The sequence below is a fragment of the Dermacentor albipictus genome, chromosome 1, assembly GCF_038994185.2.
Source record: "Dermacentor albipictus isolate Rhodes 1998 colony chromosome 1, USDA_Dalb.pri_finalv2, whole genome shotgun sequence".
In the NCBI taxonomy this organism is placed as follows: Eukaryota; Metazoa; Arthropoda; class Arachnida; order Ixodida; family Ixodidae; genus Dermacentor; species Dermacentor albipictus.
The window spans coordinates 381,508,111-381,525,833 of NC_091821.1; the positions used below are offsets into that span (position 1 = coordinate 381,508,111).

The window sequence follows — 17,723 nt, forward strand, 5'->3', positions numbered from 1 at the left end:
CACCTCAGGGATAGTGTTTTCTTCCTCTCTTCTTCTTCTTCTTTCTTTTTTTTTTGCAGTGTTATCAGTATTGCCTGTAAAGGAGTCTCGTTTAGCCCATCTAAAAGCGGTGAAATGAAATGCCAATAAATCTATATGCAGCCGAATGAAATGACGGTCGCAGGGTGTATTTCCTGTGCCTCTTCGTCACTGCACACAGGATCACAGAATCGGGACACAACAATGCTCATAGAGCCCCAAGATTGCTTCCATCTGTATACACCCGGTAGACCACATGTTCTTTAACGTGCCATCAATGAACTCAGAAGGTTAGTGTCAAAGCGTACGTTCGCGTAAGGTGGTGATGCTTCGCTCTTTGCTATATATTCATGTGGGCTGCAGGGTGGAGGGAGGAGGGGGGGGGGGGGGGGAGGACGTTCTTCGCCTCCACTGCCCGTCACAACCCTGCAGGTTCCTCTGCGGTTATACGTCGATGACACATACAGCTAGGGCTATGTGTATGCCTAGAAGTCTGCGTGCTTAGGAAATTATGAAGCTGACGGTTGCCAGGCTTCGGTCAAAGTGCAAAGCATAAGGGCGGCAACGAAGCCAGCCATAAGCAATTATAGTAAATGCAGAACGCACTTCACTGCATAAAAACTACACGGTGACATAGTCGGCACTTGGTGAGGGACACAATTGCCGCTAAATTGACTCGCGCAGAAAAGTAGAGACATTGACGATGCCATGCGCGTCACTTCCAGCTTACTTATTAATAAGTAGAAACGCATGCGGCGAGCACGGATCGCAACTATTCATACCGCGCTGAGACCAGACGCGGAGAGGGACAAACGCGTGAAAGTGAAAAAAAAAAGCTCTCCTCGAAAAAAAAAGAAAGTGCTCCTTGTCGAGCACGAGTGTTGACCAGCGTTGAACGTGTGCGCAGACGTCGGTGGTGATCCACGAGATCGGCCACGCCATCGGCTTCTACCACGAACAGATGCGCATGGACCGGGGCGGCAGCATCCTCATCCTGTGGGAAAACGTGCCGCGCGACAGAGCGTCCCAGTTCGCCCAGACCTTGGAGAACAGCCGGGGGGTACCGTACGACGTCACCTCGATCATGCAGTACTCGCAAGGGGTACGTATTGGTCGCGTGTTCGCGCCCGCAAGCGTCAAATATAACCATGCCACGAACATTGTATAGAACGGGCGGATGCCGCAGCAGCCGCAGGCGAGCCTCCTTTTTTTTGTTGCTATTATTGATATGACATACGGAGATGTTGACGCATAATTTAGGCACCGGTTGCTCCTTAGCTCTTGAATGGATCTAAGCTACGACATACAGGGTTCAAAATTACACGTCAAGTACCCTTCTCGTTCAAGCGTAAGAATTTGTCAAGCAACGTTGTCACAGTAACGCTATGACGTAAAAAAATATATACGTGGTATATACAATATATATGTTGAATAACTCCACAGCACTGTGCAAGAAAGTCTCAAAAACACAAATAATGCTGTCACCTAATAATACAGTCTCTAGTCAGCGGGTGGTGCATACATCGTGTAAATGCGAATAATACAGGCTCAGTTACGGGGACGTCGACCGACAACTTGAACTGGTGGACTGCGCGGAAAAGGCCAAGCAGGCCCAGGGCCTTACTTGAGCCCTAACCCTCAGCCAAGTCCCTCTTTACCCTTTCCCCTTCCAATAAAGTTTATCGCCACTTACAGTCACCGAACAAAACAGACTCTAGTCAGTGGGTGGTTTATGCATCGTGTAAATGCATTATCACATATAGTCAGAACTGAACAGGCAACATAACATAATCCACAAACACATGCACATATACAGCGACATTGAAATAAAAATAACATTAAAAGCGTTAATAACGGCCAACAATGACACTGTCTTCAAGAAAAGTTTTTAAAGCGCTCTTCTGCAAGCTCATTGTTGGTGAAGGGCCCAAACGTTTCTTTAAACTGAAAGGTATGTGGTCTAATGTCATCAAATTTGATTTAAGGCGGCGTCCTGGTGTGTCGTGATATGGGCAATCTAGAAGGAGGTGATGTATATCTTCATCTACAAATCCACAATCACATTTGGGGGTTTCCGCACGGCCAATTTTATATACGAAATGTTTTGTGTAGGCAGTGCCTAGCCTTAATTGATGAATAACGGTTTCCACACTTCTGTCTAATCACAATCGAAATTTGAATTCAATAAACGGATCGATATTACACAAATCAGAGTTCTTAGAATTCCGGTCAAACCACTTATTTCTACGCATTTTAAGAGATCTTGCTCTTATAATGCAGTGCAATTCATTCTTTGGTATTGGGAGCATAACCACATCATCTTTGAGGTTTGCTTGTCATGCTTCTTCATCGGTTGCTGTATTGCCAGGGATGTTGCAATGTTAGAGGCGACCCATTCTGTATTTCTAACAGTTCTCGTGTAAACTTGCGCAGGCTTGAGTGTCCTCTGTAAAGGCTCTGGTATCAGCTAAATATTACATTTGATTATTCTTCGCGGGCCTTCAGAAATTCGCGCGCGCCCGACGCTATTATTGACGTTCTTGGCAAACGAGATCATTATACAACGTAATCAGTCCTGTGAGGACGAAATGGTTGCAGGTAGACAATGATGTATTATTTAAAAAATTGTTTTCATACATTCCATGTTTAATGCGTAATGTAAAGAAAACGGTAGCTATAGTCTGTCGCGCGGAAGGGCTACTATGCGTTATCATAGAAGAACTTGTTGTTGGGCGAGTTGGTAGATATTAGCGAACATTGTTTAACTGCGCGAACAAACGAACCACAAAGACAGCAAGGGACAAGGACGGGCGCAGGTCCTGGGCGCAGAAGTGCGTTATCAGTCGTGTTGTGATCGGCCGTTCACCCCGCGACAACCTCCGGTCACGGCTCGCGCGATTATGGGGAACCGGCCGACGGCCTTGTCAAAATGGTTCTCAAAACGGATGGTTTATGGCCAGCACAGGAGTACCTCGGTCAGTAGAGGTTTGGGCAAATAGTGCAAAGATAGGGTCCATCACCTGTCAGCCGCCCAAATTGGCATGTGCACGTCGGGGGCGGAGTCAGTGTACGATTTGAGTCAGTGTACGATCCCCCCCCCCTTCCCCTGTTCGTGCCCAGTGATGTGCGTGTGTTTCCAACAAAGCTCGCTTCGGGCGGAAAGGGCAACATACCTACGGATTGGTGGGACCTGATGTCATCGGTCTCCTGACGCCGGATAGGGGGAAGTGACTGAACAGTGACCCCAGGGCATAAAAAGAGCAACGGTCGGCGGGAGTGATCGGCTGCTACAACTTCGTCATGAACTTTTTCTGTACTACTTTGAATTTCCTTGCAAATATGTAAATATGTAAATATAAACTTGTTTGTAAAACGTCCTGGATATCGGGCCCAGCCCCTCGTCCCCTTATTATTCCACGAGCAAAGCACATTCCACATCTTCGGACCGCCAGTCATAACATTCATGTTAACAATGTTCTGAATTACTTGTGCTGCTTTCGTTTTGGCGAAACAAAACTGTGGGTCAAACTACAAAGCAGCGTCAGCTCAATAACGTCGTATCGCTTATGGAAAGAATTCGTGCACTTGATATTTATTCACAATAGTGTATAGGATAACAATGACCATGCATTGACTACTTGCTATTGGCAACTTACTACTGATCTATAGCTTTCTATAGTTAATATAGTTGCTTTAAAATTACAATGAACCAAAAGTGAATGTAGGTCTCCTTGGGGCCGGATATCCCAACAAATCAAATGATCCGTATAAAAAAAGAACACACGATTCATAGAAAGGACGATGAAAATAACAATAACACTATACACACTAACAGAAGTCACAAGACTGTGTGAAAAGCTCTGACAGGTCACCAAAAAAGTTTTCTGTCACCTTGAATCGGCAGTAGTTGAGCGCTCAGTAAACACGAGTGCAGAAAAAGGAAACACACGGGCGCTACTCACAACGATTAGTAGTTCTCACAACAATGAGTAGCACTCTCAACAATTATTGTGAGTAGCTCCGCTGTGTCCGTGTCTTTTTTTTTTTTTGCCCTCGTCTTTACCAAGCGCTCAACACAGGCCCATTTCTAACACAAGTCCTTTTCCAAACAAGCCAATTTCCACACATTTTCTGTTACCGCTCTTACTCTTGCTTTGTGCTTCCCGCAGATAACTGATTGTTCATGAGGTACTTTCCCCCCCTTTACATCTGGATGCCTCACATGACTCCGAGAGGAGCACTGGATCCTGTGTTTACAACATTTCTCTGTAATTAATTATGATCGGAGAAGATACGATTTGTTTCGTTGACAGAATACATGGCGTGATTAAAAAAAAAAAGCTGGATTGCCTAAAGAAGTGCTGCTGTTGCTGTTGAAACCTTTATTTAAATAGTGATGAAAAACTAAGCAATTGTGTTTGGCCAAACATACGCTGATAGCTGGAAAGATTATGGCGGCAACGTGATATGTGCAATGTCGGCAAATTATTTACATTTTATACGGTGACAATGACTGCGAACTGTCTTGCGTTAGAGGCAAGGGAAATGCGATATTCATGCTAGACTGCAGAGGTCGGAGCGACAATGGGCCTAGACAATTTCGCTATCCATTGACGATGATCTTTATAAATGCCCATTAGGATATATTTAGCCATATCATTAGAAGCCAGCAGACACTGACACCAAGGACAACATAGGGGAAATTACTTGTGCTTGATAAATGAAATAAAGAAGTGAAAAATTAATGGAAATGAAAGTGGATGAAAAAACAACTTGCCGCAGGTGGGAACCGAACCCACAACCTTCGCATTTCGCGTGCGACGCTGTATACCCATTGAGCTGCGCGGCGCCGTTTCTTTAACCACTTTCCGAAGCGGTCGTCGGCACGGACGAAGAGCCGTTTCAAATAAAGTTTCATTCATTCATTCATTCATTCATTCATTCATTCATTCATTCATTCATTCATTCATTCATTCATTCATTCATTCATTCATTCATTCACTTCGCCGCCCTGAAAATGCGTCGCCACCAACGTCTATAACGTCACACTATTTTGCTCTCGACAATGGCCTTCGCATTATGGCTATCGTGAAGAGTCCGGAGAAGGGAGCCGCGTTTCAATTACAGGTTTTAACATTTAAGTAAATCGCCATTTAGCCGTACACTGGCAGTCATACCTCGTGAAAGCGTTCCCCGTAAGCGTGAAAAGATTATGCTATTGTCAATTTCGCCTTTAAGTTTAGTGCTTACGCTCCTTTAAAGAAAATGACCATCCAAGTGAAGGGGAGGCAATACCTATACACCAGCCTCCTCCTCACACATATGTGTGGCTGTTATGTTGCTAGTTTGCACATGAGCAAAGTAATCTTGGAACCGGCTATTTAAACATTTCAGTGAAGAGTGAAATTTCGGATGTCGCGAGGAAATGTCAAATTTAATTTTGAGATTATGATTAGTTATATCTCGGATATCGACATTTAAAGGTTCTGATTACCTCTGTACAAAAACAACTTGCGGAGTGCGAAATATTAATTAATGTGCGAGAAAAAAAAAGAATTTGGATCCGTAATTAAGATATATCCTGAACGTTTTGGAAAAAAAGTCATATAGGTTTAAAATGTTTTAACTGTTAGGATGCGTAATCAACAAGGTAATGCTGGTAGGTGCTCTTTCTGATGTAGAACATTGATCACTACAAATCTTGGGAGACTCAGGCACAGACGCACTGCTTCACGTTCTAAGAGGACCAAAGGCGTAATTTTATAGGCAAGACTATCCGAAAATGCAACACACCCAAACTGTAAATTAGGGTGCACATCCGTTTTATGTATTATTTTAGGTGTAACTCTGCGTGGCCCGTAGAAACGGTTGCTGAGCTTGCAGAGCAATACTAAGCGCGCATAATCATAGACTGAATTAGCTTAATGTGTGGACTCAAGCTGAGCTTCCCATCATATGTGACATACAGATATTTAAGGGATTCAACTTGGGGAATTCACAATAGATTGCACCATAACAAAATAAACACCGGATTTGTTAGTAAAGTTATTATAATTGCACTTTTACTGACATTTAATGTCGTGTAAATATTATGAAGCCGTGCTTCAACCACGCACAGGTATCCCTGGGTGGGGTAAGTATCAGGGGGGTAAAGGATGCGTATGTCACTGGCAGACGCAAAAAAAAAATGCAATGTCACCTGCATGTACATAAGCTTCCACATGGTCACAAATTGGAGTCGAGTGCATCAATATAATAAATGTGGTTGGAGGGTTGTCTACTGCTCCTTGGGGAACACTACGAGTCTGTTTATATTTAGAAAAATAGGGTCCACCTCAAAAGCAAAAAAAGGAAAGAAAATTCTTGTTCTAAAAAAATTCTGCTATCCATGCAATCATGTATTCAGGAAAATAGTTTTGCTGTAGATTAGTCAGTAATATAGAGTACTCAACGCTGTCATATGTTCTAGCTATGTCTACAGTTACTAGAGCAACATACTGCCTTATTTGACGAGCAAGTTGACTGCGGCTCTCTAGGTAAGCGTGCGCGCATCAAATTGAACATTCTTGTCTGAATCCATTCTACTATGCACTTAGCATAAAATGTTCAGATATCCAGATCGCGATTCTGTAATGTACGAGCTTTCTACCAGTTTAACCGCATTGGACGTGAGGGAAACAAGTCATATTATGAAGCCATATGGAAGCCATATAGAGTTTTTTGTACAACTCATGTTAGAATGAGAAATGAATGAAATGAATGAAATGAAATGAAAAAAAAAATATGTTAAAACCTGATCCTGTTTTTTTTTAGATACAGGAACCACTTTAGCAATTTTTCAATCATAACGCAGGCATTGTTTAGAGATTAGTTGATAATGTTTGCAAGGTCGCAAGCCGATAATTTGTACGATATTTTATTATTGTAACCATAATTTTATTAGGACCAGGTGCTCACAAAGACAAAGAACGAACTACGAAAGTCAGCTCCGACATCGTTACATCCGAAAGGTCAACTACATCACCCCCTAGCTTTGGCACCCTAGAAGGAAAAACCCTCAAGGCCCTTAGTGATGTGTTCCAGGGATTCCAACATGTAAACAATGGTTGTTTTTTTATGATCATGATACTGATGAGGATACTTAAGGATGTGGGGCTCAACAATGGTTGAGTTCGCCTCTTTCGTCTTCATTAGTCTTCTTCTTCTATCGCGCTCGGCTTCTTCTCATGTTTACTGGATGGCGCTGACGTCGTCTCGTTTTCATCAAGGATAGCACGAGGCTTCTAAATGGGGTAGCCCATTAATAAGTAGTAAGGGGTAAGTAAGGGGTAGCCCAAATAAAGTAGGAGGAAGCTAAAGGGTTGTCTCAGTAGAAACCAGTGGCTAAGTCCGGATAGGTAAGAGTAAGAAGAAAAAGGGAGTCTTTCCACTCCGCCACCAGGAGGCGCGACTTGCCCGGCCGAATGCGACTCGCACTTCGCGTTTTCCTCGTTCGCACCTGCCGGTGTTCACTGCAACAAACACCGCACGAAACAGTCTGCGGCTTGCTCCGTATTATATTTCACTAGTTACCGCATCACTGCTTCCCGTTTCAAGCGAAACTGTAATTTTTATCATTCAAAAAGAAACAATGCTTACGGCTAGGGATTTATCACTATTTGCAGAACGATACAAGGAGGATGCAAGGAATAATAAACGAAATCTCACAGGACACATGCCGAGTTGTTTCTGGAGAAGTCGTTGTTAGCTTCACGATGCATATATCAGTCATAAACCCGAAGCAACGTGCTTATCTTTTAGTGCTTACAGTCCATAAGCAAATGAGGGCAACTGCAATTCGTCTGCGTTGTGGTGCGAATGTGTTGATGATACATACGGAGGGAACGCTTTACTAAATGCGGAAATATCCTGAATATAATGCAATTAAATTTTTTCAAAATTCTGGCACGTCAAATTTGATCCACGTTTTGTAAATGGTCTTCGAAGTTTGAGAGACGGAAGTGTTTTTCTTTTTTTTTTCGTCTCCTCAATCTGGCTCCAAAAATTATTCGCGTTATATTCGGCTCCTCATTACATATATGCAGGCTTTTACGTTCTCACAGCAATAATTTCATGTTGTTTTTCCTATCAAGTTCAGAGTACACGGAGAATGTTGATGGAGCCTCGCGTTGTCTCAGTGGGATCAACAGTAGCAATCTATGCGTACGTAGTGTGAATCAGACTTGTACACGTTACAGAAAAAAAAATAGTAACTGATTGCAATTACAGTGACTCCATAGAAAAATGTAATTTCTTACAGTTACCAATTACTGTCTCATGAAAGTAACTGAGGAATTACACAGTAGTAATCGATTACTTCTACGTTAATTTTCTCCCAACTATTTATTAACATTGCATAGATACAGTAAACAGAACGAGTTGCTAAATTTTTCAGTGCGTCCTCTGCAGCCCTTCATACATTGCTTATATGCACTGACAAGCGCTTTTAAAACATTTCATTGGTCACTGTCCTTCTTTTTTTTTTGTGTATACATCAGAAGCGGCACTGAAATCTATCTCGAAGAGGGAAAAGAGGGAAAGACAGGAAATTTAGCCAGTTCGCTTGATGTGCACGCGGTAGTATAGGGCGGTGTTGTAACGTATACGGATCTCGTGCACAAGATTGTGGCTACTCTGAATCTGGGTCCTCTATGACGTACAGCACTTCATTGTTGGAGAAAACGCTTCCGGTTGAGTCAATGAAAAGCTGACAAAAAAAAATCGTCCGTATGACATGTTCTCCTAAGTGGCAGTCGCTATCGAGACATACCGGCACTTGTTCAATTCGTCGGCCAACACCTGGCATAGCGAAAACAAGATGATGAAGCAAATACTGAGCTGCCGGTGCCTGCCTGTCTGAACGTGTACATTTGCGTGGCTGCTGTCTGGCACGATCCCACGCGTTCGCGTCGTCTGCTACGGCTTGTCTCGTCAATAAAGTAACTGTTTACGTGTAATTGGTTACTGAAAAAAAGTAATTTAGTTACAGTGAGCGTTACCGAGTAAAGAAGGTATTCGTTAAATTAGAAAATAATCAAGAAATGTAATCGATTACAAGAAATTAATTGCATGTAATTCTTTGCGTACAAGTCTGGTGGGAACGGACGAAATTTACAAATGTATGCGTAAAATACGGTCGATGTCATGACCTGCGGAGATGTTGTTTTGACTATTTCGTTGTTTTCATTTTTGTTAAATTTTGTTTGGCGTGTGAGCGTCCGAACTGCGTCGGTCCGCTTTTGCTTTTCTCTCGTTTCCTGCTCAGGTAGTTCGGAAACTAAGCGACAGAAATGCTCACTGCACTGCTTACTATGCTCACTGCATAATAAAATATGCCGTCTTTTTTTTTCTTGCTTTCTTTTCAGATACAGAATCTGTAAATATCGTTTTTGGCAGATAGCATAATACTAATAATTCAGCTGGATTACTCAAAGACGCCGACATTAGTGCACGAGAAACTTATATGCATAATCGACTAATTATCAAACAATAATTAATTTTCTACTTTATTATTTTACGGCGCATATCGCAATTTACGAATCGTAGCCGGTCAGTTCACAAGGCACACCCACTTGGAACTAAGATTCACGATGATAATACTGTGTATGTATTAATTCCCGAAGCTGGCGACAAAGTACATTGGTGGGCCCAGCTACCTCTGTACTTCAATGCATAAAACGACGTTTTCCTAAAAATAACATAAAATAAATGGAGCAAGACTGCATTTTCCTGCAAGTTTGTCGCCGTATATCTAGAAACTGCCGTCATCCTCAGTATTTGCTCAAAGTGGATATGCCTTGCAACTTCACCGACTACAACTAATAAATCGCAATATGTGTCCTAAATATTAATTAAAATATTAAATTAGGCAATGTTAATTAATCAGTCGAATATGCATTTCGATGTCTCGCGCCAGCAAATCTCTGCCGCTTCGTGTAATCTAGCTCAAAAACTAGAATTACGCCATCTGCCACAGGCGATTTTTTTAAAATTCATTATAGTCTTAAAAAAAAAACAACATATAGTGCGATTCTGACGCATCGAGCAACACCTGCTGGCGACACATTTGCTTTGTGAGCTACCTAACGTGGAGCATATGGAGCCTACCTACATATGGAGCCTACCTATGGAGCATATAGATTTACGCTAGCCAGGCATCTTTCACATTGCGGGGTACGTCACGTTTGCAGGGTGCATCGCATTAGGTAATGCTGGCATCGAAATGTTTGAGGATGACACAAGTCGACCCAGTGCTGCAGGTCGATTCGCATGCCACCGGTTGGTATACGACGGGAACGATATATATATATATATATATATATATATATATATATATATATATATATATATATATATATATATATATATATATATATATAGTCATATAATGAGAAGCCAACAAACACTGACACCAATTACAACATAGGGGAAATTGCATGTGCTTAATAAATGAAATAAAGTAATGATAAATTAATGGAAATTAAAGTGGATGAAAAAATAACCTGTGAGTGGGGGCGCTGGCTAACACTCCCAGGGTTCTACTAGTACACATAAATACCCAAGAAAGTGGATGGGGAAACGCCGCCGCGGTAGCTCAATTGGTAGAGCATCGCACGCGACATGCGAAGGTTGTGGGTTCGGTTCCCACCTGCGGCAGGTTGTTTTTTCATCCACTTTAATTTCCATTAATTTATCATTACTTTATTTCATTTATTAAGCACATGCAATTTCCCCTATGTTGTACTTGGTGTCAGTGTTTGTTGGCTTCTCATTATATGACTAATAATTATCGGGTCCCTCGGTTAACCCCCTTTCTTCTCGTTTATATATATATATATATATATATATATATATATATATATATATATATATATAGTTGCCGTGAGCTAAAAGCCGGAGGCGGGCACAGTCCGGTGACCGTGGCCGGCTCGACACTGCATGCGGTCATATGGCGCAGGAGGAGCTACGAGACAAGTATTTGCTTTATTTTTAAGCTCCCTGTAGCGTACGTTACTTTTTACACTGCAAACGCTGGTCCCTGGGCCGTTTAGCGTCTCGCGCACGTGTCCTGCTTGCGCTCAGTCCTTTGCTTAGCGCACTTCTAAACACTGCGTGTACAGTAACCATTAGCGCAAGCGTGAAGCGTCTGTACTAACAGCTGTTCCGCGTCGGGATTAGGCGAGTCCTGGTGCCTCGGGCCGGCTCAAACTCCAGCGCTTGCGTCAGACAGTCTTTTAGGCTGTATACGGTTATATGACGTCAAACAGTGGAGGCAATCGGACGTGGACGTGAGGCCGAGTGAGACACGATAAGCCGCTGCAAGGGCCTCTCGTTTCGTCGTGTGCCTATCTCGGGCTCTCTGCCTGAGCGTGGCCGTGTACCTTCCGGTGCTTCCAGATGTGCCGTAATAAACGGCATGCTATTTTTTCCCACTAGTCGTGGTTCTAGAAATTATCAGGCTCACAGAGCCCTTCTATCGTTCTGGGAGCTGAGTATATATATATATATATATATATGGGGGCTTAGACATTTGTGGGTTGGTCAAACTTGAAACTTGGCCCTTGCGCCACTAAACATCAAACATTCATTCATTCATTCATACATTTTTGGGTGACTTGATTTGTGCCACTGGGTATGAATGAGCCTATTCTTAGTCAATCCTCCATAATACGTATGAGCGACTGTGACACAAGGGGTACTTCTCACTATTTTTCCATCGACAAGCATCATTTATCGCCTGAGTCCTTGTCACGTCACTGCGTCGGCGTTTCACACTGGGCATCCGGCTGATTTGGTGTCAGCATTCTGACCTAGCCTTTGAGCACGCAGGGTAAACCGCACGAACATAAACATCGTATGATGGCATAAATTTGCGGCACACCACCACAAAATTTCTTCTTTTCTTTTCTTCTTTTTTTTAAGTACCACAAATCAGTCGTCATACCATCGTCGTTACCGTCGTCATCGCCTCGCTGCTGACGTGACAGACACCGTATTGATCACCTTACAAAAAGGATGTTTGTCAGTCTGGTAACAATTTGCAGAAGCCTGAACGATGCGCGATAACCAGGTACCTCTGAAATATCGCATATAGCATCGATTCCCGCAGTGCGTGGGATTCATTCATTCATTCACAAAACTTTATTAGTGTCCTGAAGCCCGGTCTTTTCAGACCGAGGCGGGCCGCGTCCACGTCGGCACCGCCAGGCCGAGCCTTAAGGCGTCATCGTGGACCCTCTGGACAGCCCGTAGCTGATCTTGATATGAAGAGCTTGTTATCAACTTGTGCCAGTAAAGCCATTTTTCTTCGGGGTCGGCGAGAGTCGCGGAACAGCCCGCCAGCATGTGTCTGATGTCAATGATGCCATCGCACACGTTACATTCTTTCCTAATTTCTCTTTCGGGGTGAATTTTATTTATGAAATACGGAGTGGGGTACGTCCCGGTTTGCAGTAAACGTAGCGTCACTGCCTGAGCCCTGTTCAATTTTACGTGTGGCAGAGGGAGTTGCCTACGCCCCAAGTAGTAATATTTAGTTATGTCGTTGTATGTTAGTAAGTGATCTTTATGTTCCCCGGAATGGTAGTGGGCGTCGGTTCGGTTCTGACCGGCACGGCAAGCAAGTCCTCGTGCCAGGTCGTTCGTCACCTCGTTGAGGTTGGGCCGAGTCTCGTCCACTTGTCCCATATGTGCAGGAAACCATCGGATTTCAGTTTTGGTAGTTTCGACTTTGTCAATAATTTTAGCCGCAGTCCCAGCTCTACGTAATTCTTTATGTACCTTTTTTCTTTCAAGAGAGGGCAAGCATTGCGCTTCTCCCGGTGGCAGTTGCCATCTGTCTTTCTATATTCTCTTAGTGATCTCAACAACAACGACGACGATGACTACAACAACAATAATAAATAAATAAATAAATCGTGTTTATTAACGTGCCCAGGAACAACCCTAAGGTCTGAGTGCTGGCGCACGCATCATCATCATCATCATCATCAACAACAACAACAACAACAACAACAACAACAACAACAACAACAACAACAACAACAACAACAACAATAATAATAATAATAATAATAATAATAATAATAATAATAATAATAATAATAATAATACAAAGCAACGAAAATTACATGAGCAGATACTGATGTCACTGACATACGCAGTCGACCGCAGTTCAGGGAAGTATTGAGCGGCGTACCTACATATGCAGCATGATGAAACAAGTCCGCAACGCAATAAGGATACGTGCATGCTTACGTGTATGCTGGTGACATAGTGTTTTTGTCATCGGCAAATGGCCCCCAAAAGCTATATCAAATATTACAGACATACATGTATGTTATGGAAAGATCGCTTGATGCGATGCAACTCTGTCTCAACGTTAATAATTCTGTCGCTGTCGAATTCCATTTCTAAATTTTTACTTACACAGAGCTGGTCTAGTTCCCTCACCGAATTGTTCCTCTTGTGGGGAAACGTGAAGCATTAGATAATTTTCTTATTGATCGTCAAAAATATTTTGATTTGCGAAAAAGAACCTTAGAAATACCGTTACCGTTCCGCCTTCTTAAATTAGGATTAAATGCCCAAAATGTACTATCTTTGGAGGCTTTGACCATTGGGCACAGCGACAGGAAGGTTGGCGATGCCATACACGATTTCATTGCAGGGTCTGAGAGATTTCGACTGCTCCATCAGAACTTAAGGTTTCGTCATCTTTCTGCAAAATGAATTTCGATTAGTTGTATTTGTGTTTTCATTTATTCCTTCATTCGATTAAAATCATAAGCTATAATCTATCTATCAATTCTCATATACCTATTCGCTAATTTTGTTAACATTATTTTAAATTTCTCTTTTATTACTGTTATACTGAACTACCAGGTTTTTGGCCAATCTCCCCGTGTGGGTAAGTGCTACCAACGTCTAGGCTCTTCATCTACATCTACAGTGGCGTCCATCATGCTGACGTCTATAAAACGCGCTTCACGGTGTGCAGGCGTTCAGCGCGCAGCGGTTCGAGAAGAACACGATCGTCACGCGGGACCCGCACCTGCAGCTGAGGCTCGGAGGAGACGGCGTGCTCAGCTTCCGGGACCGCAAGCTGGCCAACCTCATGTACAACTGTCCCGGTGCGTAATATGCCGCCGTCACGAAAACGTATCTTCAGTAAGTTACGCCTTGTTACGTTAACATGCGCGACTGACGCTGAACTCGTCGACACAGAACAGGCATTTGGTTTTGTAGCGATAGCAATTATGCGGACACTCCAGACGAGTTTTTTCCATCGCCGTCACCGTGATGTTCCAAATAAACTCCGAGTGCGAGAAGCATGAACTGCCCGCGCGCCACATGCTGCGAGAGCGAGTGAGTACGCGGCCCACACGCCGTACGTTGGAGGTCATCTGCGGCAGGTACCACAATTGGCGAGCCGAGATGGCTGATGAATTCGTGCGCTCTGTCTTCCTGCGCGCGCCTGGTGTTGGAAGTGTTGGAAGATGCGTATTCCGAGTTTTGTAGACGCTGCACAGTTGAGGAAGTCAAGTGTGCGGCAGCATGAAGCGTTCACTTTGGGACAAGCATGCCTTGACACCATGACACCATGTCGCCATGCTACCCGCCGCGGTGGTTTAGCGGCTATTGTGCTGCTCCGCTAAGCGCGAGATCATGGGATCAAATCCGGCCTCATTTCGATGGGGGCGAAACGCAAAAGCGGCCGTGTGCCGTGCATTAAGGGCACATTAAAGATACTCTGATGGCCAAAATTAATCCGGAGCCCTCCCCCCCCCCCCCTCTCTACGGCGTGCCTTATAATGAAATCGTGGTTTTGGCGCGTAAAGCCCAAGAATTCATTGGCACCATACTTGTCCACATATCTACTGCAATTTGTGCGGGCTAGAAAACAAGGAACCTTATTTCGTGTAACTGCCTAATACATTGCTGTTGCCGTCAACGGTGAGTGGCCGCAGCACTCTATAGCCAGAGCTATAGGCACAGCGGCTCAATTAAACGAGAGCACGCTCCACCAGCTAACCATCCGCATACGCCGAGAGCAGAACGTCGCAGTGGTCAGCACACCGGACGAAGAACTAGCGGCAAGACTGCAGCTGATCAAGTCTATATGCCTGGAAAACAAGCAGTACGAGGTTCAGGCCTATGTGGCTGCTCCGGATGCTTCCTGCAAAGGAGTCATCTCCGGCATCGAAAAGAACACAACCCCGACAACGCTGATGACAAATATCCGATCACCGATGGCTCAGGTCCTGCATGCAAGAATGATGGGAAATTCAGCCACGGCCATCATCACGTTCTCTGGCATTCGGGTTCCCCGGTACATCTACTATTACGGAGCAGAATACCGGTGCTACATTCATAAACCCCGACAGCAGCTGTGCACCGTGTGCCTCTCCACGGGTCATCGAGCAGATGTTTGCCCAACCCCGGATAAACCCCGGTGTGCTGCGTGCGGAACTTCCAACCCTTCCGAAGGACATGATTGCACGCTGAAATGTTTTCATTGTGGTGGTGAACACCCCGCCACTGACTCTCGATGTCCTGTAAGGCAACGCAAACCCTTTAACAAAAGCCACGTGTTCCGAGAGCAGCAGAAAATGGCGGAGCAACAACTCCAGCAAGACAAGAAGTCTAGCAAGGTAACGACATTCCACGGTGCGGCACCTGCGACTACTGATGCAACACGTGGTCGTCCTCGCTACCGATCCCGGGGACACAGCCAGTCCCAAAGTCGCAGTAGGTCCAGGGTCCGCATGCCGTCCAAGGACCAGAAACAACCACGTGGTCGAAGCCGATCTGGGAGCCGCAGCCTGACGCAGCAGAAACAGCCACCGAAGGAACCTCCGGCCGCGTGGACGAAAACGCCCGACCATCTCACCAGGAAGGCGACAGCGGTGAGTTGGTCAGCGCAGTTTCCCCCTCTTTCCTCCTCCCTTCCTTCACCTCCGTCCGCACAGCAAACAAACAAACAAAACAAACTGTCTCCCACAGCGACGCTTTCACTCACCCAGACACACACACTCGCACCTGAGAAACCTCCTCACAATTCCTGCACCAAACAAGAAGTGTGCGAAATGATAGAGGAAATGGCAACTGTTTTAAGAGCGGAGATGCAAAAAATGAAGGAAGAGATCATGGCTGATGTCAAGCACATGCTACAGCAGGTCATACAACAAGCCATGACTGACATGAAACAATTCATCAGTGCAACTTTTAGCTCAACTTTCAACCAGCAAAACGACTCACTTCCACATGACACTAACGCCACTAGAGAACCAAGAAGGTCGCACCCTTATACCCGTCCGGCTCGTACAACAACACCTGCCCTCACCAGCGAGGCGGTATCAACCAATCATGGCCAGCAAACGTAAGAGGCGCACTACCACCACCTTCCGGGTGTGGCAATGGAATTGCAGAGGGTACCGAAGGAAGAAGGGTTCCCTCACACAGTTCCTAGCCACACGTCCTCACCCACCAGACGTTATAGCACTTCAAGAAGTACATTGCACTCCCACACTCACTGGATACAATACATACACCGACAAGCATGACACCACCAAACAACCACTAGCTGCCACCCTTGTGTCCAAACAAATCACAGTGATCGAGCACACGCTCGACAGCTCCCACATCCCGCATGTGCTCTTAGAAATTGTACCTAGGAATCGATATGAAACCAGCTTGTTTTTGCTTAATATCTACAGTGCACCCAAATCGCGACGAGACGACTTCGGACAGCTTTTTTCGGCCGCCAGTAAACAAGCGAAAAAATTGATTATTTTGGGAGATTTCAATGCGTCCCACCCAGCCTGGGGGTACCAAACAGAAACTCCAAAAGGCCGCCGTCTAGCACACGCCATGACCCTTCATCAATTCACTCTGCTGACAGAACCTGACAAACCAACCAGAATGGGTAACAGTGTAAGCAGGGATACCTGCCCTGACCTAACTATAGTCAAGGGGTTGACTAAATGCTCCTGGAACAACCTAATGGAGAATCTGGGCAGTGACCACAGCATTCTAGCCACAGACGTCCAACTGGCGGCCACACGCACCCCAGAACGTTCAATTAAAATAACGAACTGGGACACTTTCCGGCGCAACAGAACCAAATCTGAACAACACGACCCGCCATCTCTACGCGAGTGGACACAACAGGTACAAGCAGATTTTAAAGCCGCCACTAAGCAAATTACTGCAACAACGGAGACACCCGATGTGGACAGACATCTGCTCCATCTCTGGGATGCTCGAAGAGGCCTGACGAAACGATGGAAGAGGCAGAGGCACAACCGTAGGCTGAAACAAAGAATCGCCCGGATCACAGCAGAAGCTGAAGAATACGCCACCAGCCTCACTAATAACAATTGGCACAACCTCTGCGACCGCCTTAATGGCACACTAAGTAGTTCAAAAACGTGGTCTCTCCTCAGAGCACTACTCGACCCAACGCACACAAAAACGCACACAACGAACACAGTCCGCACTATCATCCACAAAGAACAAATGAATGATGACGCGCTCCTCCAAACACTGCAACAAAGATACATTGCTACAGGCCACCGACCGGAGTACAAAGAGTATCCACACGAGGAAGAAATACAATTGGACGGCAACATTACAGAGACTGAAGTGAGGGCAGCCCTACACGG

General features: G+C 44.7%; 1 protein-coding gene across 2 annotated transcripts in view; it reads left to right on the top strand.

Moving 5' to 3' along the window:
* The window catches only part of LOC135900307 (blastula protease 10-like), a 64,476-nt gene that overhangs the window by 27,794 nt on the left and 18,959 nt on the right, over window positions 1–17,723 (top strand). For both annotated transcript variants that reach the window (XM_065429775.2, XM_065429776.1), the window contains 2 exons: window positions 926–1,120; window positions 14,057–14,189. In XM_065429775.2, coding sequence (XP_065285847.2) covers window positions 926–1,120; window positions 14,057–14,189 — 328 coding nt within the window. The remainder of the gene's footprint in view (window positions 1–925; window positions 1,121–14,056; window positions 14,190–17,723) is intronic.